This window comes from Mobula birostris, chromosome 9, assembly GCF_030028105.1.
Source record: "Mobula birostris isolate sMobBir1 chromosome 9, sMobBir1.hap1, whole genome shotgun sequence".
Lineage (NCBI taxonomy): Eukaryota > Metazoa > Chordata > Chondrichthyes > Myliobatiformes > Myliobatidae > Mobula > Mobula birostris.
The window spans coordinates 25,348,945-25,375,229 of NC_092378.1; the positions used below are offsets into that span (position 1 = coordinate 25,348,945).

General features: G+C 41.9%; 1 protein-coding gene across 2 annotated transcripts in view; it reads right to left on the reverse strand.

The window, feature by feature from the left end:
* LOC140202592 (fatty acyl-CoA reductase 1) overlaps positions 1 to 26,285 on the reverse strand; it is a 176,144-nt gene that overhangs the window by 14,425 nt on the left and 135,434 nt on the right. For both annotated transcript variants that reach the window (XM_072267632.1, XM_072267631.1), the window contains 2 exons: positions 22,052 to 22,170; positions 14,588 to 14,655 (listed from right to left, as the gene is read on the reverse strand). In XM_072267632.1, coding sequence (XP_072123733.1) covers positions 14,588 to 14,655; positions 22,052 to 22,170 — 187 coding nt within the window. The remainder of the gene's footprint in view (positions 1 to 14,587; positions 14,656 to 22,051; positions 22,171 to 26,285) is intronic.

Genomic DNA, 26,285 nt, shown 5'->3' on the forward strand with positions numbered 1-26,285 from the left:
GACCGCTTTGCTGAACACCTACGCTCTGTCCACCAGAGAAAGCAGGATCTCCCAGTGGCCACACATTTTAATTCCACGTCCCATTCCCATTCTGACATGTCCATCCACGGCCTCCTCTACTGTAAAGATGAAGCCACACTCAGGTTGGAGGAACAACATCTTATATTCCGTCTGGGTAGCCTGCAACCTGATGGCATGAACATCGACTTCTCTAACTTCCGCTAATGCCCCACCTCCCCCTAGTACCCCATCTGTTATTTATTTATATACACACACATTCTTTCTCTCACTCTCCTTTTTCTCCCTCTGTCCCTCTGACTATACCCCTTGCCCATCCTCCGTTCTCCCCCCCCCCCCGTCTTTCTACCCGGACCTCCTGTCCCATGATCCTCTCGTATCCCCTTTGCCAATCACCTGTCCAACTCTTGGCTCCATCCCTCCCCCTCCTGTCTTCTCCCATCATTTTGGATCTCCCCCTCCCCCTCTCAAATCTCTTACTAACTTTTCCTTCAGTTAGTCCTGACGAAGGGTCTTGGCCTGAAACGTCGACTGAAACTCTTCCAATAGTTGCTGCCTGGCCTGCTGCGTTTACCAGCAACTTTGATGTGTGTTGCAAAGAAAAATCACTAACATTTTGGATCAAAGATCCTTTTGCCAGGTCAGAAGAAGGGCCTTGACTGAAATGGGAGCTGTTTTTCTTGCACAGATGTTTGCTTTGTCAAGTGTTTCCAACAACTTGAAAAAAATCCATAATTGGCTGTTTATTTGGTTTTCAAGTTTTCCATCTCCATAGATGGTACTTTATCTAAATATTACAAAATTTCTAAGATACATTGTGTATTGGCAGACATGACAGAAACATGCTTCCACTGTCAAGGGGCATCAAAGTGTCTGATGCCAACCTTCCAAGTCGTGGAAATGGATGCAATGGCAAAGTCCAAAAACAGAATTGCAGACCAGGGTCTGACGGGTGATGTCTCAGTTTTTGTTGTGTCACAAAATTCAAGTCTTAATGTTATGCATTTTGATACCATAAATATTCAGGCTACAGTCATCATGGATATCAGTGTTTAAAGAGGCCTAATGTGAAGCTGCCAAGCATGGTACTATTTGTGATCAGAGCTCATTTTGTGTGCTGTTCGTTATTTGCCTCCCACGTCAAGATTTTGTAGTTTCTTTAACTTTGTAGGTATCAGTCAATTTGAAGGTTAACGGTAAGTCACTGGTGCCTCGTAGATACTAACTGGCACCTCCTTAGTGCAAGAAGTATCAGGAAAGTTGAAGTCACCCATCACAACAACACTATAATTTTTATATCTTTCAAATTCTTTTAGTCACCTTTCAGGTGACAAAAATTATCTCAAGAAAGAAAGGGTTAACATATGAAGAGTGTTTGATGGCTCAGGGCCTGTACTCACTGGAATTTAAAAGAGTGAGGATTTCACTGAAACTTACCAAATATTTAAAGACCTAGAGTGGATATGGAAAGGATACTTGCAATAAGCAAGAGATTCTAGGACCAGTGGGCACAGCCACAAAATAGAAGAAACACACATAAAAATTGCTGGTGAGCGCAGCAGGCCAGGCAGCATCTATAGGAAGAAGTACAGTCGACGTTTATAGGACGTTTCTTTAGGACAGAAATGAAGATGAGTTTCTTACGCCAGAGGGTGGCCAGTCTGTGGAATTCATTGCCACAGACAGCTGTGGAGATTGGGTCATCAGCTATATTTAAAATGGAGGTGGGTAGGTTTTTTATTAGCAAGGGCATCAAAGATTACAGGGAGAAGGCAAGAGGATGGGGTTGAGAGGAAAAATAAATCAGCTATGATTGAATAGCAGAGCAGACTTGTTGGGCCAATAGCTTAAACCTGCTCCTAGGTCTTACACCTGATTTGGCATTGAATATGTTGACAAGTATTTTAGTCTTGCCTTTATCATTGGTGCTGGGCTCTGTCAAGACTGAGGATCAGTATTTACTAATGAAATGTAATTGGTATACAAATAGCCAGTATCAACAATGGTGACAATGAAACGATCAGATTGTCATAAAATAACAATACCAGCTTCTCATCAGGTTCAAGAATGCCCATTATCTTTATGCTCAAATCAACCTCAGAGCCATCGCAGTGGATGTAATCAAGCTGGTCATTTGCGATTAACAATCAGAAATAAATTCAGTGATGGCCAGCAACATTCCATAAATGAATTACAAATATATTTTCCTTCCTAAAATCCTGCACGTTCCCCTTTAAGCCATCTGTCCTGGTAAAAATACGCTTCAAAATCTTTCAAAGTCACTTATTTTCATTTTGACTTTTAATTTATTTAGAGATACAATGTGGAACACGTCCTTCCAGTCCGCCGAGCCCAACAACTCAATTTCACCTAGCTTAATTACAGAAAAATTTTTTATAAACAAAATGTCAAACATGAAGAATCACATGCCCGTGGGCAAGCCTATCCATTTTCTACTACCATAATTTGATGTAAATTCAATCCTCTCTTCCTTTGACCCAGGCAGTTAAGCCCCTTGAAGCTAACTCAAAATTAAGCAAACACGGTACAGCTTATCACAGTGATGTCAATTTATATTCTCTATTTTAAAAATTCATTCAGATGTAAAGTAACAAATTATGTTGTGTGATGGAAAGATGGGAGGCAGACGTCATACGTAGTATCACTTTTCTCCATTCTACATCAGTGTTTTCCAATGTGACTCTCCAGGTCAAGTAGCAGGTGTTGATAATACTGGAGCTCTGGACTAATAGGATAGGGACCAGTCTTCAAAATGTTCACTTGTAAATAGAGATGCAATTCATTCAGTTGAAACATGCAGCAGAAATTTCATCTTGAATATCAAATTTTTACTGTACTAAACCTTAGCATTCATTAATATTTACAGGACTAAATGTTAGCATCCATTAAATTATCAGGTCTAGGCCAAGTATTGTTTCCTATATGAACCAAACACGATGAACGAGATTCTTAGCAAAAAGTGGGGCAAGAGGGGTTTGGTTGGTTGTTGCAGGGTCAATCCTAAAATAATTTTGGATATGGAGGTGGAGCTCCCCTTTAAAAAAAATTATCCTATTATTCTCCTCCCCTCTTTAAACTTATTCCATGAAATTTTGCCTCCATCATTCCTAATCAAGTTTATTCCTAATATTCTATATGGAAGATTTCCTGACGTTAGACATCAAATTACCAAGATAATATTAAATGAAAAGAATTCATGTCGGACTTTACCTACATCAGCTGAATACCACACAAATTATCCCTTCAGTCCCTGGAAATCCCATATTTTACCGTGTTATTCTCTTGCTCTTGATATCCACACAGAGTATGTCAGGTTTCTCCTTAATACAACTAGCCAAGGATATTTCATGGCCCCTTTTCACCTTCTAATTTCTCTCTTACATTCTTTCCCTCACATCGTACATTCCTGAGGAGACTCCCTCAATGCCAGCTCCTATACCTGCCATAACACTTCCTCTTTTTCCTTTCCAATCAAATGCTGTAGATCCTTTGTTTCTATATGCCACCAAATCTGCCAAGACATCTAGTACCATTTTAAATTTTATTTCCAGTATTTCAAGTACATTTATTATCAAAGAATGCATAGAATATACAACCTTGAGATTTACTTGCTTACAGGTAGCCACAAAGCAAGAAACCAGAGACCCGCGGCCTGCTACGGAGCACTTGGAGACGCGGCCCATTCCGACCAGCACTTCTCCGGAGCAGACGACCAAAAAGAAGTGACGTTGGTGACCTCAAGGTGCCCCAGACGCTTCCCTGGAACAACCACGGTAAAGCCCCGTTGGTGGACATCCACAGCTGCCGGAAGTGAGGCCTCCGCTGCCGACCTCGGAAATTGAGCCCAAGGCTCGGCTGGAGCAGAGGCCTCTGCAACCGTAACTCAGCTCACGGACTTGTTTCAGCCAGGAGCCCGGCCCTCCGGGATTAAGTGTCTGCTTCGGGGCCCAACCCAATCGACAGCCCAGGCCCCCGGCAGCTGGAAGTGGCAGCGCAGCCTCCCCCGTCACTCAGCCCGATCCGGAGCACCCGATGACTGATCCCTGTGGGACGTGTCCATCAACCTCAAAGAGCTGTCAACAACACACTGCATCGATGGAGACCTGGAAAGATGTACTACTTACCAAGGAAACGTGGGAAAAGAGCTGGGCTGCTGGTCAGATTGAAGCTGAGGGGCATCAGGGTCCCTATGTCCACCATTCTACTAACTAATATGCAAGCCATAAAGAACAAGGTGGATGATCTTAAAGGGAGACTCACCTATTGCAGGGAGATGCAGAACTGCTGTGTATTCTGTTTCACCGAGACCTGGCTCTCCCCTGCCACCCACGACTGTGCCATCCGACCGAAGAGATTTTCGATCCATCAGATGGACCGCACGGCGTCTTCGGGCAAGACATGGGGAGATGGTGTCTGCCTAGTGATCAACACTGCGTGGTGCTCAGACATAGTGGCACTGACAAGCTCCTGCAGCCCGGACCTGGAACACCTGTCGGTGAAGTGTCGTCCCTACTATCTGCCACGGGAATTCACCTTGGTCATACTGACAGCGGTCTACATTTCCCCCAGGCAGACGTGGAGTGTGCTCTGAACATACTGTATGCCAACATCAGTGAACTTGAGACCAGGTATCCGGAGGCTTTGCTCATTACAGCCAGGGACTTTAACCAGGCCAACCTCAGAAAGGCACTGCCAAAGTTACACCAACGTGTCTCCTGCCCCACTAGAGGTCTGAATATACTTGACCACTGCTACACAGCAGTCAAGGATGCCTACCGTTCTGTCCCACGACCTCACTTCGGAAAATCGGACCATCAGGCCGTACTCCTCCTCCCGGCTTACAAACAGAAACTGAAGCTGGAGGTCACGGTGTCAAAAGTGGTGTCGCGTTGGACAAAGGAAACAGATGAGGTCCTCCGTGACTGCTTTGAATCGGTGGACTGGTTAGTATTCAAGGACTCAGCAGCTAACCTCGATGAGTATGCCTCAGCTGTCACGGACTTTATCTGGAAATGCACAGAGGACTGCGTGTCTCGCAAGACGGTCCGGATATTCCTTAACTGGAAACTTTGGATGAATTATGAGGTCAAGTCCCTTTTGAAGGCTAGAGCTGCGGGGATACCAGTCGCTACACAGAATCCAGGCGTGAAATCCGGAAAGCCATTAAGAGCGCCAAGAGGCATTATAGAGCCAAGTTGGAAGCCTAGGCTAACCAGAGGGATGCTGGTAGACTATGGCAGGGACGAAATGAGATCACTGGGCGCAAAGAAAAGGCTGGGAATATCAATAACTGTGGTGCTTCTCTTCCTGACAAACTTAATGTATTCTACGCAAGATTCGAACAGAAGAGGAACGTCCCGCTCCCTCCGGATGAACCGGACCTGGTGGCATCGAGATTCGTCACCAAGGAGGACGTTAGAAGGGCCTTCCTGAAGATAAATCCAAGGAAGGCAAAGGGCCCAGATGGCATCCCGGGACGGGTTCTCCGGGCCTGTACAAGCGAGCTAGCTGGAGTGTTTGCTGACATCTTCAACTGCTCCTTGCTTCAGTCTAAGATCCCCTCGTGTTTTAAGAAGGCAATGATAATCCCAGTGCCGAAGAAGAGCAAGGTGGAATGCCTGAATGACTATCGACCTGTGGCTCTGACATCAATTGCTATGAAGTACTTCGAGCAATTGGTTATGGCACACATCAACCACAGCCTACCAGTCAACCTTGGCGCTTTGCAACTCGCCTACTGGAGCAACAGGTCAACGGCAGATGCCATCTCTCTGGCCCTACATTCCTCCTTAGAACACCTGGAGGATAAAGACGCATATGTAAGGCTCCTTTTCATTGACTACAGCTCTGCCTTTAATACCATCATTCCAAATAAACTGATTCCTAAGCTCCGGAACCTGGGCCTTAGCACTCAGATCTGCAGCTGGATCTTCAACTTCCTCACAGACAGGACCCAGGCTGTAAAAATAGGGGACAAGCTCTCCTCTACAATCACTCTGAGCACCGGTGCCCCACAAGGTTGTGTACTCAGCCCCCTGCTGTACTCACTGTACACCCACGATTGTGTAGCCAAGTTTCCATCGAACTCAATATAGAAGTTTGCTGATGACACCACAATTGTAGGCCGTATCCCGGGTAATGAGTTTGAGTACAGAAAGGAAATTAAGATCCTGGTGGCATGGTGAGAAGACAATAACCTATCCCTCAACGTCAGCAAGAAATTGGTTGTTGACTTCAGAAGGAGTAGAGGACTGCACGACCCCATTTACATCAGTGGTGCGCAAGTGGAACAGGTCAAAAGCTTTGTTCCTCGGGGTCAATATCACAAGTGACCTGACTTGGTCCAACCAAGCAGAGTCCACTGCCAAGAAGGCCCACTAGCACCTTTACTTCCCGAGAAAACTAAAGAAATTTGGCCTGTCCCCTAAAACCCTCACTAATTGTTATAGAAGCACCATAGAAAGCATTCTTCTATGGTGCATCACAACCTGGTATGGAAGTTGTCCTGTCCAAGACCGGAAGAAGCTGCAGAAGATCGTGAACACGGCCCAGCACATCACACAAACCAATCTTCCGTCCTTGGACTCACTTTACACCGCACGCTGTCGGAGTAGTGCTGCCAAGATAATCAAGGACACGACCCACCCAGCCAACACACTTTTCATCCCTCTTCCCTCTGGAAGAAGGCTCAGGAGTCTGAAGACTCGTACGGCCAGATTTGAGAACAGCTTCTTTCTGACTGTGATAAGACTGCTGAATGGATCCTGACCCGGATCTGGGCCATACCCTCCAAATATCCAGACATGCCTCTGGGTTTTTTTTGCACTACCTTACTTTCCCTTTTCTATTTTCTATTTATGATTTATAATTTAAATTTTTAATATTTACTATCGATTTGAACTCCAGGGAGCGCGAAGCACAGAATCAAATATCGCTGTGATGATTGTACGCTCTAGTATCAATTGTTTGGCGACAATAAAGTATAAAGTATCAATTAACACAATTTACCCCAGAAAAGGTATTTTTAAGTGATATTTTAGTCAGATTTCTTAGTTTTTGACCAACAGGAAGCTGTCGCACACATTCGGTAGCACCATCTTAACCACAAGCACCATACTTAACCACATTATGCGTGCCATCGCTTCTTCCCTATGTTTAGCATTTTCTGCATCTAATTTAATCTGTGCTTTACCAATTTGTATCTTTCAAAATGCCACTGGCAATTTCATTGCACTCCTGGCAAGAGCCCAGCAATTCAATCACTCTGTATTGACTTTATGCAAATAGGAGCACATTCACCAGACAAGATTGCAATCTTTCAAGAAAGCAGCTCACCACTAGTTCTTTAGGACAATGTCTTTTCCAGTGATGCTTTTGTTCTGTAAACAGGCAAAAAAAACCTGTCGATACAAACCAAGGTTATTGCCTGAATGATTTGTCTTTTTTCCAAATCAGAGTGGCTATACTGGAATAAAGATGAAGAGTAATTTCAGTTACTGCATTAGACTTCATTTCACTGATAAGATCTCATGGCTTTACTGACTGGACTTTTCATTTTCCTCTTCACATCAGTAATTGCATTTTGAAGAGATTGATAAAACTATTTATTGTACTTTAGCAGCAGTTATTTCTTTTGACTACACTCCATAAAGAACCCCATTATTACCCGAGGAGTCCATGGATCCCAGATTAGGAATACAGATGAAACCTGATTAAGGATCTCGGCCCAAAATGTTGACTGTTCATTTCCATAAATGATGCCTCCTCTGCTGTTTCTCCTGCATTTTGTGTGTTGCTCTAGAAGTCTAGGTTAAACTTTCAGACAACATTGTAATGTTTCCACACAAGTCATACTGTTCTCCACTTCATTTAAAAAGAAACACACTTTATTTTGAAGCAGCTAACTAAGCAGAGAATGGGGAAAAAAACAGGAAAAAAAATCTATCATTTAAGCTAATGGATAATTGTATGGCTTGGGTACTTCTATTAATCAAAAGACTTAAAGAAAAATCTCATGATCATTTATATTACACTGTTCCAATTGTTGACGATCAGTACATGCAATAGATAAAATAAGTGATGGACAGGAAAGAAATGTTAATGACATCTATAATACCAGTGATCTAGATATTGGATACACTGATATATCATTAAAACACACTGTTCTGTTTGAAATGGAAAATGCTGGCATGTGAAACAGTGCCACTATGGCAATATCAAAGACTGCTGGCTGTTTGTCCAGTTGCTAGACTGTGTGGGTTACAGCCATTTAAGGGCCTGCTCCATTATCAACAAACACATAAGAGGCATATGTTCAACCATGCAACACAGAAAACAAACAGACAAGGGAATGTGCCCTGAGGCTTTGAGACCAAGAGATATGGAAGTTCTGAAGGGTGAATGTGAAGAGATCTTCTTGGTGCAAGAGAGGACAAGCAGCCAGATAATGCACTCTCTAGAAGGGATGGGTTGGCAAGGAAACTGCCAGTCCAATTAGAGTAAGGGATGGGTTGGTAAGGGAACTGCCTACCAATTAAAGTCTTTCTGTTGAGCTGCATTTTCAAAATTTTTGAAGAGCTTCCTGCAGAAGTTATGGCTGCCCTTTTAAGTAGAAAAGATTTCAAATAAAATATGGCTGGCTGGCAGCGATGAACAATTGCCCATGGAAAATAATGAACATCAATATCTCACACTTGAAGTATGAAGTGCTACAAAATGGAAAATAATGTCATCAGGATGACAAGCACGAACTAAAGTTTATTGGCATGACTGCTGAGCACATTGTGGCCCAATATCCAATACACTGTTAATTACCATTAAACCACAAGACACAGGAGCAAAATTAGGCCTTTCAGCCCATCAAGTCTGCTCCGCCATTCCATCACAGCTAATTTATTATCCCTCTGAACCTCATTCTCCTGCCTTCTCCCCATAACCTTTGATGTCCTGACTAATCAAGAACCTATCAACTTCCATTTAAATATACTCAATGATTTGGCCTCCATGGCACTGAATTCCAGATTCACTACCCTCTGGTTAAAGAAGCTCTTCCTCATCTCTAGTCCCTCTAATCTGAGGCTGTGCCCACTGTTCCCAGACTCACTCTGTGGAAGAAAATTTAAAAGGAAAATTAAATTTAACCTTTGTCTGAGACTGTCTAGCTAATAGAGGAACCGACTGTAGACATGCGCTAAAACATTGGTAGAGTTGTTGATACATAACAAGTACTTCTTGAAATCACTGACCAAGTATGTTTAGCTGTTGGCTATTGCCCAAAATTTACTGTATAAATTTAAGTAGTAACTTGACGTTCACACAATGGCTCCCCGTGATCACATACTAAAGGGTTAACCTTATACCAAGGTCGATGTCTTTATTTCTGTTCCCCAACAGAGTAAAGACTCTCACAGTAAATTGGTGATGGAATTCTTTTACAGTAAAATACCATAAATCAGGGCAAATTCCTCGACATACCCACTATAGGAAACATCCTCTCCACATCCACCCTCGGTCTTTCAAGATTCGTTAGGTTTTAATGAAATATTGCCCTAATTCTTATAAACTCCAGCATTTAAAGGCCAAGAGCCATCAAATGATCCTCATACATTAATTTCATTCCTGAAATCTTTCTCGTGAACCTCCTCGGACCTTCTCCAATGCCAGCACATCTTTTCTGTGTGACTAAGCACAGCTCCAATACCATATTCAAGTTTGCTGAAGATACCACTGTTGTGGGCCAAATCAAAGGTTATGATGAATCAGCATACAGGAGGGAGATTGACTATTTTGCTGAGTGGTGTCATAACAACAACTTCTCAATCAATGTCAGCGAGACCAAGGATCTGATTGTAGACTTCAGGAGAGGGAAATCAAAAGGTCCATGAGCCAACCCTTATTGAAGGATCAGAGGTGGAGAGAGTTTGCAACCTTCAATTTCTAGGTGTTACTATTTCAGGGAACCCATCCTGGATCCAGCACGCAAGTGTGATTGCAAAGAAAGGATGACCTCGTCCCTACTTCCTTAGGAGTGTGCAGAGGTTTGGCGTGACATCTAAAACTCCGACAAACTTCTACAGTTGTGTAGAGGAGAGGATGCATCATTGCCTGGTATGGAAACACCAATGCCTTTGAATGGAAAATCTTACAAAAGGATTTTGACCCAGTACATCATGGGTAAAGCCTTCCCATCCATTGAGCACATCTTCACGAAATGCTGTCCTAGGAAAGAAACGCCCATCATCGGAGATCCTCACAACCCAGGCCATGCTCTTTTTCCCCCCCACTGCTGCCAACAGGTAGAAGGTACAAGAGCTTCAGGACTTGCACCACCAGGTTCAAAAACAGTTACTACCTCACAACCATCAGGCTCTTGAACAAAAGGAAATAACTACACTCATTTGCCCGTCCATTGAGGTATCCCGATAACCAATAATCTCACTTTACAGACTATCTTATTATCTCATGTTCTTATTATTTATTGCTATTTATTTATTTTTTGCATTTGCAGTTTGTCATCTTCTGCACTTTGGTTGATCTTTCATTGATCCTGTTATAGTTACTATTCTATAGATTTGCTGATTATGCCCACAGAAAATTGAATCTCAGGGATGCATTTGGTGACATATTTGCACTTTGATAATAATATTTACTTTGAACTTTGATAAGGGACCTAAGACTGCTCTTAGCACTCAAACTGTAGTCTGACTAATGTCTTAAAAAAGCCTTAACATCGTATCCTTGTTATATTTTAGTCCTCTCAAAATAAACGCTAACATTGCATTTGCTTTCCTTACCACACCACCACCTATGTCTCCACAAGGACTCCCAAGTTACTTTGCACCTCTGATTTTGCCACTCGCTGCAGTGTTTACTGATAGTGGAGCAGCCTGAAACGGCTGATTAAATCAGAAAACATCACAATTCTTTATTGATCCATCTTGGATTCTGTTGCTCGGAAATAAATAGTATGAAGTAATTCAATATCTAAGCTCTTTTGCCAATTACAAGCATTAGAACAGATGACTTGACACAACACAAATTCCTGTAATAAACTTATAAACTTGTAGCAGCCACACTCGATTTCATTGCTTCAAAGTCTACTGCAAACATAGCAAGTGTTCCAGTTGCCCAAATAATAATGACCCTGACAAACCTAAACATTTTCCCAGGTTCTAAAAGCTTTCATGTCTGCAAGAGGAAATGGACATCTACAACAGCATTAAGGCCAGACCACCAACAAGAGAAAATCTGCAGATGCTAGAAATCCTAGCAACACACACAAAATACTGGAGGAACTCAGCAGCCCAGGCAGTATCTATGGAAAAGAGTAAGCAGTTGACATTTCAGGCTGAGACCCTTCATCAGGACTTAAGGTTGGAATGACTTGTCACTGGAAATTCTTACTCCAGCTGTTATCAAATTTTAAGAATAAAAAAAAACAATCTTTCAATCCTTTTGGAGCCTTCTGCAGGCAATGACAAATTCCACCATGTTTCATTTCAGTCCAGAGTGCTTACTGACAGTTAGTGTAAGTATTTCTTACCATTAAGGAGGGAAAATATGATGAACTATGTCACATTGTTATTAAGCAAAATGTGTACATCTTTTGAACTCCACTGCATACCTGCAGAGTAAAGAATAGGCATAAGGTACTTCCAGCTTTTTTAAGTGATTTTCCACCCCTGAAATCAAGCGACATAGCAACAGAGCTTCACTTCCAGATGAGTTCTCATCTTTTCTCTCTAGTCCTGAAGAAGGATCTCAGCGCAAAACATCGACTGAGTACTCTTTTCCGTAGATGTTGCCTGGCCTGCTGAGATCCTCCAGCATTTTGTGTGTGTTGCTTGGATTTCCAGCATCAGCAGATTTTCTCATCTTCTATGCTCGTTTTGACTGTCAAAACATGGAGGAACCATCACAAACTCCCATAGCTCCCGATAACCCTGCCATTCCAGTCTGTCAGGCTGACGTGACAGCATCCTTAATGGAGAGTGAACCATGGAAAGCATCCAGCCCATATGGGGGTACCTGTCTGAGTACTAAAGACCTGTGCTGATCAACTGCCTGCTGGAGTGTTCACTGAGATCCTTAACCTCTCACTTCAGCAGTCTGAGGCTTCAATTGTACTGGTGTCTAAGAAGAAAATGATAAGCTGCCTCAATGACAATTCAATTGTCCAGTAGCACTTGCATCCACAGTGATGAAGTGTTTAAAAATATTGATGATAAATCATATTAACTCCTGCCCGAGAAGCGACTTTGATTCACTCTAATTTGCCTAATGGCATAACAGGGCCACAGTAAATGCCAGCTCATTGGCTCTTCACTCAACCGTGGAGCATCTGAACAGCAAAGGTATTCTTCATCAACTACAGCATGGCATTCCATACTATAAACCCCTCAAAACTAATCAATAAGCTTCAAAACTTTGGTCTCAATACCTCCTTGTGCAATTGGATCTTCGATTTCCTCACTTGCAGACCCCAGTCAGTTTAGATTGGCAACAAGATTCTCCTCCATGATTTCCATCAGCACAAGTGCACACAAGGCTGTGTGCTTAGCCCCCTGCTCTACTCACTTTACACTTGTGTGCCACTAAACACAGCTCCAATGATATATTTAAGTTTGCTGATGGCACCACTGTCATAGGCCAAATCAAAGGTGGTGATAAATCAGCATATAGGAGGGAGTCTGAAAATCTGGCTGAGTGGTGCTACAACAACAACCGCTGTCAATGTCAGCAAGGCCAAAGAGCTGATTATTGACTTCAGGAGAAAGATACCAAAGGAGAAGGTCAGCACCAAAAATTCCCCAGTGTTATTGTTTCAGAGAACCCATCCTGGGCCCAGCACATAAAAGCACATCAGCACCTCTACTTCTTTAAGAGTTTGCAGCGATTCAGAATGACACCTAATACCTTGACAAACTTCTATAGATGTGTGGTGAAGAGTATATGACTGGCTGCATCACAGCCTGGTATGGAAACACCAACGCCTTTGAACAGAAAATCCTTTTAAATGCAGTGAATATGTCCCAGTCCATCATGGGTAAAGCTCTCCTTGCCATTGAGCACATCTCCATGGAACGATGTTGTAGGAAAGCAGTATCCATCATCAGGGATCCCCAGTGCTCCGGTCATTACCTCTTCTTGCTGCTGCCATCAGGAGGGTGGTACAGGAGCCTCAGAACCCATACCACCCAGATTCAGGAACAAGTATCATCCCTCAACTATCAGGCTCTTGAAACAGAGGGGATAACTTCACTCATCTTCACTTGCCCCATCACTGAACTGTTCACACAAACTATAAACTCACTTTTTTCATCTCAGGTTCTCAATATTTATTACTTATTTTTTTCCTTTTTGTATTTGCATCGTTCGTCGTCTTTTGCACTTTGGTTGGCCGCCCTGTTGGTGTAGTCCTTCATTCATTGGTTATTGGCTTCACTGACTATGCCCGCAAGAAAATGAATCTCAGGGTTGTATATGGTGACACATATGTACTTTGACAATAAATTTACTTTGAACTTTGATATGATTGATTTATTGTCTAAGTTCCTTAGTTTTACATTAAATTTCACAGAGGCTCCAAAAACACTGAGTTTCTATTTGTGAATGAGAATTAAGCTATTAAATTACCCTAACTATAGCAACACACACAAAATGCTGGAGGAACTCAGCCCATCAGGCAGTATCTGTGGCGTTTCTTCATCAGGTCAGGCTCTTGGCCAAAAAAGTCAACTGTTTGTTGATTTCCATCGATGCTGCCTTGCCTGCTGAGTTCCTCCAGCATTTTGGATGCTACTCCAGATTTCCAGCACCTGCAGAACTTTGTGTTTATGATTTGCCCTAACCACGATCATTAGTGAACTTTGCTACTTGTGATACTAAGACTTAATTAAAATTAGCAGTCCACTAAAATAGAGTGGAAATCTTTTTCTCTTGCCTCATGTATGGGAGGCTTTATCCGGGTTTCTACAGGTTTGAAAAATGCTACGTCATATATAGTTCATAGATCACTGCCTTTAATGTATTACAACTGTTTTGTATATTGGCTAATAACTATGGGCGGCGGCGGGGGAGGTGTTGAGGTCTGCTGTAAAAGACTACTCTAGTATTTAGACCAAAAGACACAAGCGCAGAATTTAGGCCATTCAGCCTATTGAGTCTGCTCTGCCATTCCGTCAGGGCTGGTTTATTATTCCTCTCAGCCCCAGTAACCTTTGATGTCTTACTAATTAAGAACCTCCACTTCAAATATATCCAATAATTGGCCACAGATTCACCACCCTCTAGGTAAGTAACTTCCTCATCTCTGAATTTACAACACTAATAGAGAATGCAACTTAAACGTTTCTCTCCAGAAGTTGATTTAGTAAGCATACTTTATATTTGAAAATGCCTTTCAATTTGAAATAGTTTGATGTATTGCAGCTTTAATAATAAAAGACAAGCAATTTACTTCATCTTATGTGGTTCTCAGCCACACATAAATCATATGTATATAATTCTTGAATGTAGCTTTATTACTTTTTTTTAAATTCAATCTTACCAATCTCTCCCCAGTGAAAAGGGTTGATACCTCCTGTGGTACAATTGTAAATAAGGGCAATTTTTGGTCTGGAAAAAAAAGCACAGGAAGATTCATTAAACATTCATGAGGATTGGAATGAAGAAAGAGAAAATGCAAGAAATAGTTGACAGGCTAAGCAGCATCTGTAGTGGAAAAGAAACAATATTTAGACTGATGAGCTTTAACATTAGGTGAAGCTAGAACTGTGTAACCAATAAAGCTATTCATCTGAAAGAAGCACTGCCATCTCTGTAAACCATTTACAACACTAACTGTAGAACAATAGGGGCTATAACTGCTCTCCGTGACACTGAAATTGGGTAGTCTCCATTTGATGTTCTCAGTAAGGGAAAAACAAACAAAAATTAACTCAGTGCATTTAGCTTTTCTATCTTCTTCCTTGTTCAGCACTGCAAAAGGTACTTGCTACATTCAATTAAAGTTGCTCCTCTCTACCCACTCTCCCTATGTATTCAATATTCATACAGAATCCTCATCACATCAGAAACTATCAGTGCTATTTCCATAGTATAAGTATAGTTGGGTTGTATAATTTATGCAGAACTTGCATAGTTCATGCTAGCATTATCCACCCCTTTTCACTGAATAACAAATCAAAGGGAATTACGTTCAAGGTAAGGCTTATCCACATTAAAAAAAACAGGATATCATAGGCCTAGGTAAGCTCACTCCATTTGCCTGCAGCTGAGGCAGTTTGCTGGTCTTCCATTCCTGTTCATCTCCCGCTCCTTCCTTGTTAATTCCTTCCTTTCATTCAACATTTCTTTGCCCCATTGCACTCTTTTCATTTTCTCTCCATTCCTCACCCAGTCCCCTTCTGCCCCCTTCTCTCAGATTCAATGATCATTTCCACCCTTTTATCCTTCTTCAGATGGATATAGTACTTGGACATGTCCTGGGAGACCATAAAACAGTAAATAAGATACCACAGCTCTGTATAAAGCAGCATACAGTTCTTAAGGCCAAAAAAGAATTCACACTTTTCCTTTGCTTGCAGAGTTTGAGAAACCATCACCGATCAAAGTCCTTTCGTCAATATTCTGGGTGTGGCAACTGACCAGAAACCTACCATCACAGAAATGAACAAACTGCAAGAGCAGATTGGAGAGTAAATATTGAGCAAGTCACCACCTCCCCCGCCCCCACCAAAGCCTTCCTACCATTTAAAAGCACAGATCTAAAATGTGATTAGAACAAACAACATTGAAAGCAAAAGCAGAGGTGGCCCATTGAGCTCACTGAATAAGATCACAGCTGACTGATTGCTGGTATCAAATCTACTTTCCTCCTAATCTCCTGGATAAACCCGGGCTTCCATATAATCCAAAAAACCCTTCTAGTTCAGATTTGAAAATATTTAATGACAACATTCAGAGTTCTCCTGAGTTGTGTATTCCAAAGATTCACAACCCTGAGGAAAGAAACTAAGCACTTATTAAAATCTTCTAAAGTGAATTAAAATGTAACTGTAAAGTGAAATGGAAAATATAATGTTACTGGTTATGGAAACTACTTTTCCCCAAAGGTTGAATTCCTGGCTAAAATATAATGAGCTTAATCTTGTATAGTAGAGAAACTATGATTTAGCTATTTATAACTTCTATTAGTGACTTTAATGAAGGGATGGTGGGTATTGGATTGAAGTTTGGTAACATCCAAATATGGGAGGAGATGTCAGCTCTATTGGACCAGTTATGTGGTTCATATGTCTCAAACAAACTCTTTTCCAAATCCTGTTATGGAAAGAAATTACAAAAGAGACAGAAAAAAAAATCATTGGTGGGCTAAATGCCAAGAAAAACAACATCCCAAAGTGGTTCACAAGAGACTCCGACTCTCAACTGGTTAAAGAAGAGAAGCAGCATTCAGCTTAGAATTGAAAGCCTCAAATCCAGCCATCTGCCCTGTTAGACAGATACTGCTCCATATGTGGAAGAGCTGTTAGTCTCACAATGCCCTCATCAGCTACTTTAGGAGCTACTAAAACTTAGTCTTCCCAATCCTGAAAGACTGCTTGAAAATAAGTCTGCAAGGGACACATGTTAATTGAGGTAAAAAAAAACAATATAATGCAGAGAATTGTGAGGATTCCCACATCAATACAGAGAAAAGTACATATTATTTTAAATGCTAGAATAATGATTCAAGATACAACTTTATTTATCACACGTATATCAAAATATATAGTGAAATGCATCATTTGCGTTAACAGCCAACACACCCAAGGCTATGCTGAGGGCAGCCCACAAGTGTCACCACATATTCTGGAGCCAACATAGCATACCCACAATGCTTGACATAACAACATAGAATAACAAAATAGAACCTAACAAGCAACAAGAACAATAAGCCCCATTTCTCCCTCCCATCCACACACACAGTCCTCTAACCCCAAGACAGGCCACCTTCTTTGGTCTCCAGCTTCCAGCAGAGTCAGATTCGGACTCTGACATGCAGACATTGGGCCTTCGACCACCCCAGTGGACTTGAAGAGATTTGCAGACCTGTGGCTCCGGTCAACGTGCCTTGACATCTGAACTTTGGGTTTGACACTCGGACCTCAGCAATGACCGCAGAACTGCTGAGCGCTGAACACCATGCCTTGAACTCCAGACTTGCTGATGACAGTTCCATGAACTCCGGTCTCACCAATTTGCGAATGCAGGTTGCCATCGGATTTTGTTGTTCCTGCCTGCATGGAACTCCAAAACCAGAACCCACCAACAACTTGCTGACCCTAAGGGTGCCTCCAGACTTTTAGTCTACATTGATCTGCCGGTCCGACATCTGACCAGACATCCTGGTCTGGCCCAAGGATGTCCCATGTTCACATCACTAACCTTCGAACACAGAGTCGAAACTTAAGACTTCAGCTTGTCCTCCAATTCCTCCTCATCCCTGTTCCTAAACCCGAACCTGACCCTTAACTCCCCTTTGTCCCCCAAAACTATACTCATGAACCACCAAAAAAAAACTAAAAAATGTTGAAAGCGAGTCATGACCTCAATGGAGGGTGCAGCTCAGCACTATTTTGGGAGTATGAGTGCTTGAGCTTAGAAAAACCTCGATGTCCTAGCTCAGGGGTCCCCAACCTTTTTTGCACCACGGACCAGTTTAACATTGACAATACTCTTGCAGACCAGCCGACTGGGGGGTGGGGGGTGTGGGTGGTGTTAATCACGACCGGAATATAGGTAAAACTATAAGTCACTTATAAATGGCTAATAATGCACTCAATTTCGTTTCTAAAAGGGTTTATCTAACTAATTTAATATTAAACACACAGCGCATATTTTCCTCCTATTAATATAGTGATAAGTTAATTATGTCACTTATAAGTCAATAGCATCATAACATTTTAAGTAACATTTGGATATTAAACACACAGCGCATATTTTCCTCGTATGAACATATAAAATCACTGCAACACACCAATATCACTGAATCAGTGGGAGCCCTGGGCTTGTTTCCCTGCAACAAGACAGTCCCATCGAGGGGTGATGGGAGACAGCGATACTCGAAGGGGATTCCTTATGTCCAGTCTATTCCACAATTTAGTTTTCATTGCATTCATTGCAGAAAATCCTGCTTCGCAGAAATATGATGTCGGAAGTGATGTTTTCAGTGCTTTCGTGGCTATCTCAGGATATTCAGCCTTGACTTTGATCCAGAGTGACGGCAGAGATGTCATGTCAAACATACTTTTCAGCCCACTGTCATTTGCAAGCTCAAGGAGTTGATCTTTTTCCCGCGCTGACATGGATGATTCACTGGGGACATTCACAAATGGGTCACGGACCCATTCCTTTGCACATCTTGGGTCATTTGCAGTTGGGAAGTAACGCTCGAATTCTGCTGACAACGAAGTTAGGTGACCGCGCACCAGCTGTGAGAAAGACGGTGCAGCCTCAGTCTCTCCCAAAATCCCAGTTAATGTTGGGAACAAGTCAAATATGCCCCCGTCCACTTGCCATCCACACAGTTCCAGTTCGGCTTTGAAAGCAGACACTTTACCTGCCAACTTGAAAACAGTTGTCATTCTCCCCTGAAGTGACAAACTGAGTTCATTCAGCAGGTTGAAGATGTCAGACAGATAGCCACGAAGTACGACGCTCTCAGAGCAGCAGCATTTGTGAAGGTGGTGGTTCTCAGCACTTGCTTCTGTCCCGCTTGCTCATGTTTTTTCCTCTCAAAAAACTCAACAGGTTTGGTTTTAAGTGCAGGGTGCTTGGACTCAAGGTGCCGAAGCAGTTTTGAGGGCTTCATTGCCTCATTAGACAGCTTGTCTCCACATATCACACACAGGGGGCTTGGAGCGTGCGAGTCACCGGTCGCAATAAAGCCATATTTTATGTACGACTCGTCGTATTTTCTGTTGGAGGAAGCTTTCTTTTTTTCTTTTGCAGTCTCTGCCTCAGCTGTCTCTGCATTATCATCATCGTTAGGCCTTTTATGTCCTCTTCCAAAGAAATTCTCAAGCGATGTTTGTTTTTTTACTCATACCGACTGATGACCTCACGTGGGTAATGACCTCGCATACGTTCAAGTTCAACAGTGGACATGACAGGGAATGAGGAAAGATGCAGCTGACTCATATTGCTTCATACCGCCAAATAATATCGTTTCCTCGCGGCCCGGTAGCACATGCTTTGCGGCCCGGTGGTTGGACACCACTGCCCTAGCTTAAGAAACTATTCAGCCTTCAAGTAAAGTAAGTACCGGAAGGAAGGTAAATAGAATGTTGACCTTTGTTGAAAAGGGTTTGCAATACAACAGTAACAAAATCCCACTCGAATATACTGGGCTGTGGTGATACATTTCCCGGAATATTGTGTATCTGGGTAGCACTGTGCAGTCAGTTGTTCTCTGGGCCTTTGTTTCTCACACTGCCTCAGCCACAACAGTGTGTTAAAATTAGGAGTACTACATATGGCTCTTCAAGTCTTCTTTGCCATTCATCAAGATCAATGCCATTCTTCAGTACTGCCAAACACAAAATACTCTGCAGATGCTGGGGTCAAAGCAACACTCCCAGATCCCTTGAAGTTCAAAAAAATTGGTCAATCTCTGACCAGGTAGCCGGGGTAGAGAATTTTAAACGTTCACTACTGTTTGAGTGCAGAAACCTCTCTACTTCACAGTAGTAAAGGTCTACCCTTTATTCTGAAATTTTGCTCCCTGATCCTACACTCCTCAGCCACAGGCAAGATCCTATTAATGACACTCCTCACAGAACTTCAGCAGTTTATCAAATGTGACTTTCCCTTCCTATGTATATATCGAATTTGCTCGATCCTTTCATACATTTCAATACATTCTGTCATTATGTCCTTCATTAAAGATTACAATACGTCTACTACCACTGATGTTAGGTGAACAGGTTGGCTCTTCCCTGTTTTATTTACCTTCCTTTCTTTAAAAAAAAAATGGGTCACTCTTGCTAAGCTCCAATTCACAGGAATCATTCTAAAAATTTTCTAAATTCCTGAATATAGGCCAAATCAATTCACTCCTTCCTCATGAGGCAACTTATTTATTCCAGAAATCAATTTAGTGGATCTTTTCGGTACCATTTCCAAGGCCCAAATATCCTTACATAAGGAGATGCAAGCTAAATCAATGAAGGTATTCGAGGCAGATCTGCCATTTAACAAGATCAATGTCTGCCTGATCTTGTCCCCTGATCCACTCTGCGACTTGTACCAAATTATCTCCAATTCTCCTCAAAAATAAACCTCAATTTATTCTGATCCTGCTTTTTTGATGGTTAAACAACCTTACACGTTAATATATTACCCCAGCACTCTCATTCCTTCTCCAATAGAGCAGCCTTTTATGTGGAACCTCAATGAATGCCTTTTGGAAAACAACTGATACACCTACTCTTTCACCTCAATGCCTGTTGCTACTTACATACTCAAAGTAATACGGTAAATATGTTAAACACAGTTTCTTTTTCATGCAACTACGTTGATTCTGTTTATTATTTTCCAATTATCCTAATACTACTTTCTTCATAAAACCTTTCAGCATTTTCCTGACAATGGATGCTAGGTTAATTGGTCCCTCCTTTCTTCAGGTCTGTACAGAATCCAGGAAGTTTGAAGAGCTTACAACTAATACATCCAAAATATTCAGCAGCTATTCCTTTTAGAATCACAAGATACAGGTTATCAGATCCTGTGGATCTGTCAATGTTTGGTCTCACATGTGATCGTTGAACTTTCTTTAAGTTAAAAGATTGCTTAAAGTTCCTTTTTGCCTCTTGCCCCGTATACTTCTTAGGCTGATGCTGCTCAAGTCTTCCACTCTGAAGACTGATACAAAATATTGCTTCATGTTTTACCATTTCCTTATTTTCATTACTAATCTCCTAAGGGACTAATATTTACTTTTGCTACCTGATTTCTTTTTATGTTCTTGTACCTATTCCATCACTTTATAGAAACAGAGAATTCTCCAGCATTATCCAGGCTGTATGGATATCCCCTCCATGTCCACAGCAATGGAGCAGCATAACTAGTGTAAAACATCTCAAATGTGCCCTCCAGCAGCTCAAACCTCCTTAAAAGCTCAACTTGCACCCACTACCTCTACTGAGAGATGAAGGACAGTGAACACATTGGAATGTCGTCACCTGCCAGTCTCCTTCCAAATTGCAAGTTTCTCGGCCGGAAACGTCTTCCTATAGATGCTGCCTGGCCTGCTGTGTTCTACCAGCATTTTGTGTTTGTTGTTTGAATTTCCAGTATCTGCAGATTTCCTTATGTTTCCCACCCTGACATTACTTTGCCTTCAGTGTTGCTAGATCGGAATCCTAGAACTTCACAAGGAACAGCACATCTGTAATACGTTTGCTTCTCATACTGCAGCAGTTTGGGAAAGGTAATTTGGGATGGACAGTGCTCTACGCTTTGGCAGGGCTACCTCTATACAAGAAGAAAGATACTAAAATGATGTTTGCAGGAAAGGATGAGTGGATATTGAACTGTACAATTTAAAAGAGCAAAGAATTAGGGAAGACTTGCCACTTTAGGCATATCTTGTGTTTGTGGACCTTTTATGAAGTATACACAATTTCAACTCAAAGAGTAATGAGAAATTTCCATTTGAACTGGTTAAAATGGCGATCTTGGTCAAGAATTTCACTGGTCTGTCTTTTTTCACTTCTATTAGTTGAGTGTGCCCTAAATAGCAAACGAGTATCAATTTTTGCAGGCTAGAAGCCAGTTTTCTCCCAACAGACACAAAGTCAGAAAGGGGTGAGAATAATTAAACATCCTACAAGAGTGCAATTCCTGCTTTTATTTTCGAGAATATTTTAAAGAGTGATGAGAGGCATAGCCCTAGCAACAATAGACCCTGACAGAGACCACTCAGTGGTGTATATAAGGTAAAGTGTGGAGTATACAAATCTCTCACCTGTGAACTGCTGTATACCAGCCAGCTGCAAGTGTGAGGTTAACAACTACATCAACAGGAATCAAATCAGCCACTGCATTGTTGGTTGCTCTCATAGTACGAAGAATCCCTTTACCTGCCTGCATGACAATAAAAAGAACATTGTGAATGTTAAAGTCATTTTGAATTCATTTCATAAAGTGACCTTTACTTTCAAACCATGCCTCAATATGAAAAGGTGTTGGAGAGAGTAACTCTGGGAACCAGCTCCAGGGGAATATCAGAAGTAAGAATAATCTGTCACACAGGCATATTACTGTTTGAAGATTTATTTTGCTCTTCATACTAGATAAATGGTTTAAACTGAAAGGTGGCAAAATTCCTTATTTTATTAAATAATGAACTAATTAGTTCATTAAACTAAAAGTACTGATTGAATATTAAAAAAAACAAGTATGCAGTGCTTGGCAGAGCTCATGTTTTGTGCCAGAACTGCTGCCAACAGGAGCCAGTAGAAACATGAGAGATCCTTAGCAAACAAGATTATCTGCATCCTGAGGACAGCTACTCAGTGCTGCTGTTTCCTCCGTCCCTGATGTACTTACTGCAGCTTGTCTGCTCAACAGTTGGGGAGGTCCCGAGAAGGACATTGAAAAGGCAGTAAAAATTGCAGCAGAGATTTGCCTGACTGATCACCAGAGGTGATGGTAGGGAGATGAAACCAGGGAGCAGGAACCAGTGAAAGTGCAGATAAGAAACATGAGACAAAATAAATGGCTTAATCTATAAAAGCACTGTTGAAGAGATGATTGATTATAAAAAGAGAAGCCTGTAAGAAAATGAAAAAAAAATCACACGGGACACAAATCTTCAAAGGATCTAGACAAATCCAAACGGAAAGCTAGTTTAGAGGACACATTCAGGGAATGCGTTCAAGATAATTTATTAAACAATATAATGAAGAATATATTACTGTGCAAAATGTATTTTCAATCTTGTGTCTACAATCTGAAAATGGGATATTTCAGATCTTTTGTTGCATTGAAAGAATTGTTATTTTCATAGCGGTTGCACCTCACACTAGGACCAGGGCCCCGCCACAGCGATCGCTCTGGGCATAGATCTCACTGCCCAGCAATTCACTTTGGACCTAGAGTTTGCTGCCGAAGAAGCCATTCTTGACTTCTCCAAATCGGCTCGACACTCAGAGCGATCCAACCTCACCCAACTCTTGACACCTTGCCTTTCCAGTCTGTCTGGGTTGGCATTTAAATTGTTCGTAACAGCATTTTGCACATTGTATTAGGGAGTAGGCTTCACCATAGTGGATGACTCCGGGCCTAGAAAAGCGACCCAGTGATTCGCTTCAGATCTTGATTTTGCTGCTGAAGAAGCCTTTCTCAGCTTCTCCAAATCGGCTTGGCACTTGGAGCAATCCACCCTTGCATCCGGGTTAATTAGATGGGCATCGGAACTCCTCCGTCCCATCTTCTCCCCTCCAAAACGCCCACTCCAACCAGCAAGGCTCCACCTCTAAGTGCGTCAATTCTGCAGGGCACCAGTAGGATGCATCTGATGATTTCACTTTACCCTCACTTGCCTTTTCATTGTTTGCAGTGATAGTTTATCACAACTTACTTTTTTTTAAAAAGTGCTATTAATAACGTCGCCATTGCTAGTCTTCAGTAGCACCTTCTTAAACCAGAAGTTAAGCAAAGCCAATTTCATGAGGGCTGAGCTACCTCAAGCAGATTGATATTATGCAAGATGAACAACTGGAAGTATTTGAAGCAATAAGTTATAATAATTCTTGAATAATGCAAAAACTATGGGAAAATTAATCCATCTATGGCTATCCTCACAGATAAGGTTAGCATTGCACTAATACCCTACCAAGCAATTCCTTAAAGATCCTTCATTCGCTGTACAATTCCTGATCTCTGATCCAAACACTCATTGATACACTCATTTTCATAATTTGCAAGACACTACCTGCAGGGGCTGCACCTTGTTTGCTGCTGTACCAATAACCTGGCAAAAACTCCAAAGGAAATTTCTGAGCTGGTAGAAGCAATGCAGCCAGAATGGGGATTGTCACAGCCTGTAGATGGCGATAGTGAAGATACAAAATTCAAAAGTAAATTTATTGTCAAAGTACATACAGTACAAGTCACCATATACAATCCTGAAACACATTTTCTTGCAGGCGTTCACAGTAAATACATAGAAACACAACAGAATCAATGGACGACTGCACCCAAGAAGATGGACAAATACCAAAGTGCAAAGGACAACAAACTGCAAATACAAAAAGAGAATAATAATAATAATAGCAATAAATATTGAGAAAAGAGATGAAAAGTCCTCGGAAGTGAGTCCATAACTTGTGAGAACAGTTCAGTGAAGAGCTAAGTGAAGTTATCCGCTCTGGTTCAAGAGCCTGATGCTTGAGGAGCAATAACTATTCCTGAGCCTGTTGCTGTGGGTTTTAAGGTTTCTATACATGCTTCCTGATGACAGCAGCAAGATAACATGACCTGGATGATGGATACCACTTTCCTGCAACAGTACTCCATGTAGATGTATTCACTGGTGGGGAAGGTTTTACCCATGATGGACTGAGCTGTATCCACTACAGGTGTCCCCCACTTTTCGAACATTCGCTTTACGAAACCTCACTGTAGAAAGACCTACATTAGTACCGTTTTCGCTTTCAGAAGGTGTTTTCACTGTTACGAAAAAAAACAGTGCGTGGGGAAAATCAGCGCACGCCCCGAGCAGCCGCTCTCCCCGGATTCGGAATGGTATTCTCACCAGCATTGCTTAAACATGTGCCAGTGAGCAGCCATTTGCAAGATGAGTTCTAAGGTATTGGAAAAGCCTGAAACAGCTCGTAAGGGTGTTACACTTAGCGTAAAACTAGACATAATTAAGCATTTCGATCATGGCGAACGAAGTAAAGACAAAGTGAGTTTGGCTTGTGGAAGCTGACGAACATGATGTTGAAGAGGTTTTGGCATCCCGTGACCAAGAACTGACAGATGAAGAGTTGATGCAATTGGAAGACGAAAGGATAACAATTGAAACTGAATACAGTAGCGAATGGACCGAAAGTGAAGTCGTCCAGGAACTGAACGTGAAGCAACTGTGTGAGATTTTCGCTGCCATGATAAAGTACGGCTTTAATTTTGAAAGGGTACGTAGGTTTAGGGGATATTTGCAGGATGGTTTGAGTCCTTACAAAGAACTGTATGATAGAAAAATGCGCGAGGCTCAGCTGTCAAGCAAGCCTTCCGCATCAGCCACAGCAAACAATGAACCTCGACCTTCGAATTCAAGGCAGACAGTCATAGGAGAAGATGAGCTGCCTGCTCTAATGGAAACAGACAACGAGATGACACCCCAGTGTCCCACCACCCCACAATTCGCGGAGAATGCAGCAGTAGCCGGGAGGCACACAGCACATCTTTAAGAAAAAAGCTGAAATAAACATTCTAATTAATTAGGTGCCACCTGACACGTAATTAATTAGCATGTTTATTTTGACTTTTTTCTTAAAGATGTGCTGGATGCCTCCCGGATACTGCTGTACCCCTGCACGGAGGGTGGGGCCACTGCACCACCCAACCTGCAACGACTCAGTCTAACACACCATCAGTGTGCTCGGCGCTGAACCAATTCCGGTAAGTGATACTACACTGTGCATACATTATTTCTACTTTATATTGGCTGTGTATTTTTACGTGTTATTTGGTATGATTTGGCAGCTTCATAGCTTAAAGGTTACTGGAGAGCGACTGCGCCGTGTTTTTGCCAACAGCGCTTGTGTGAGATTTTCTGCCGACAGCGCTTGCGCGAGATTTTCACTATGGAGAACAGTGCAGTAATGATTGTAGAGAAGTATTTCTACTTTATATAGGCTGTGTATTTATCATATCATTCCTGCTTTTACTATATGTTACTGTTATTTTAGGTTTTATGTGTTATTTGGCATGATTTGGTAGGTTATTTTTGGGTCTGCAAACGCTCACAAATTTTTCCCATATAAATAAATGGCAATTGCTTCTTTGTTTTACGACATTCGGCTTACGAACCGTTTCATAGGAACGCTCTACCTTCGGATGGCGGGGGAAACCTGTACTTGTAGGCTTTTCCATTCCAGGGCATTGGTGTTTCCATGAAAGGCCATGATGCAACCATTCGATACACTCTCCACCATACATCTATAGAAGTTTGTCAAATTTCAGGAGATATG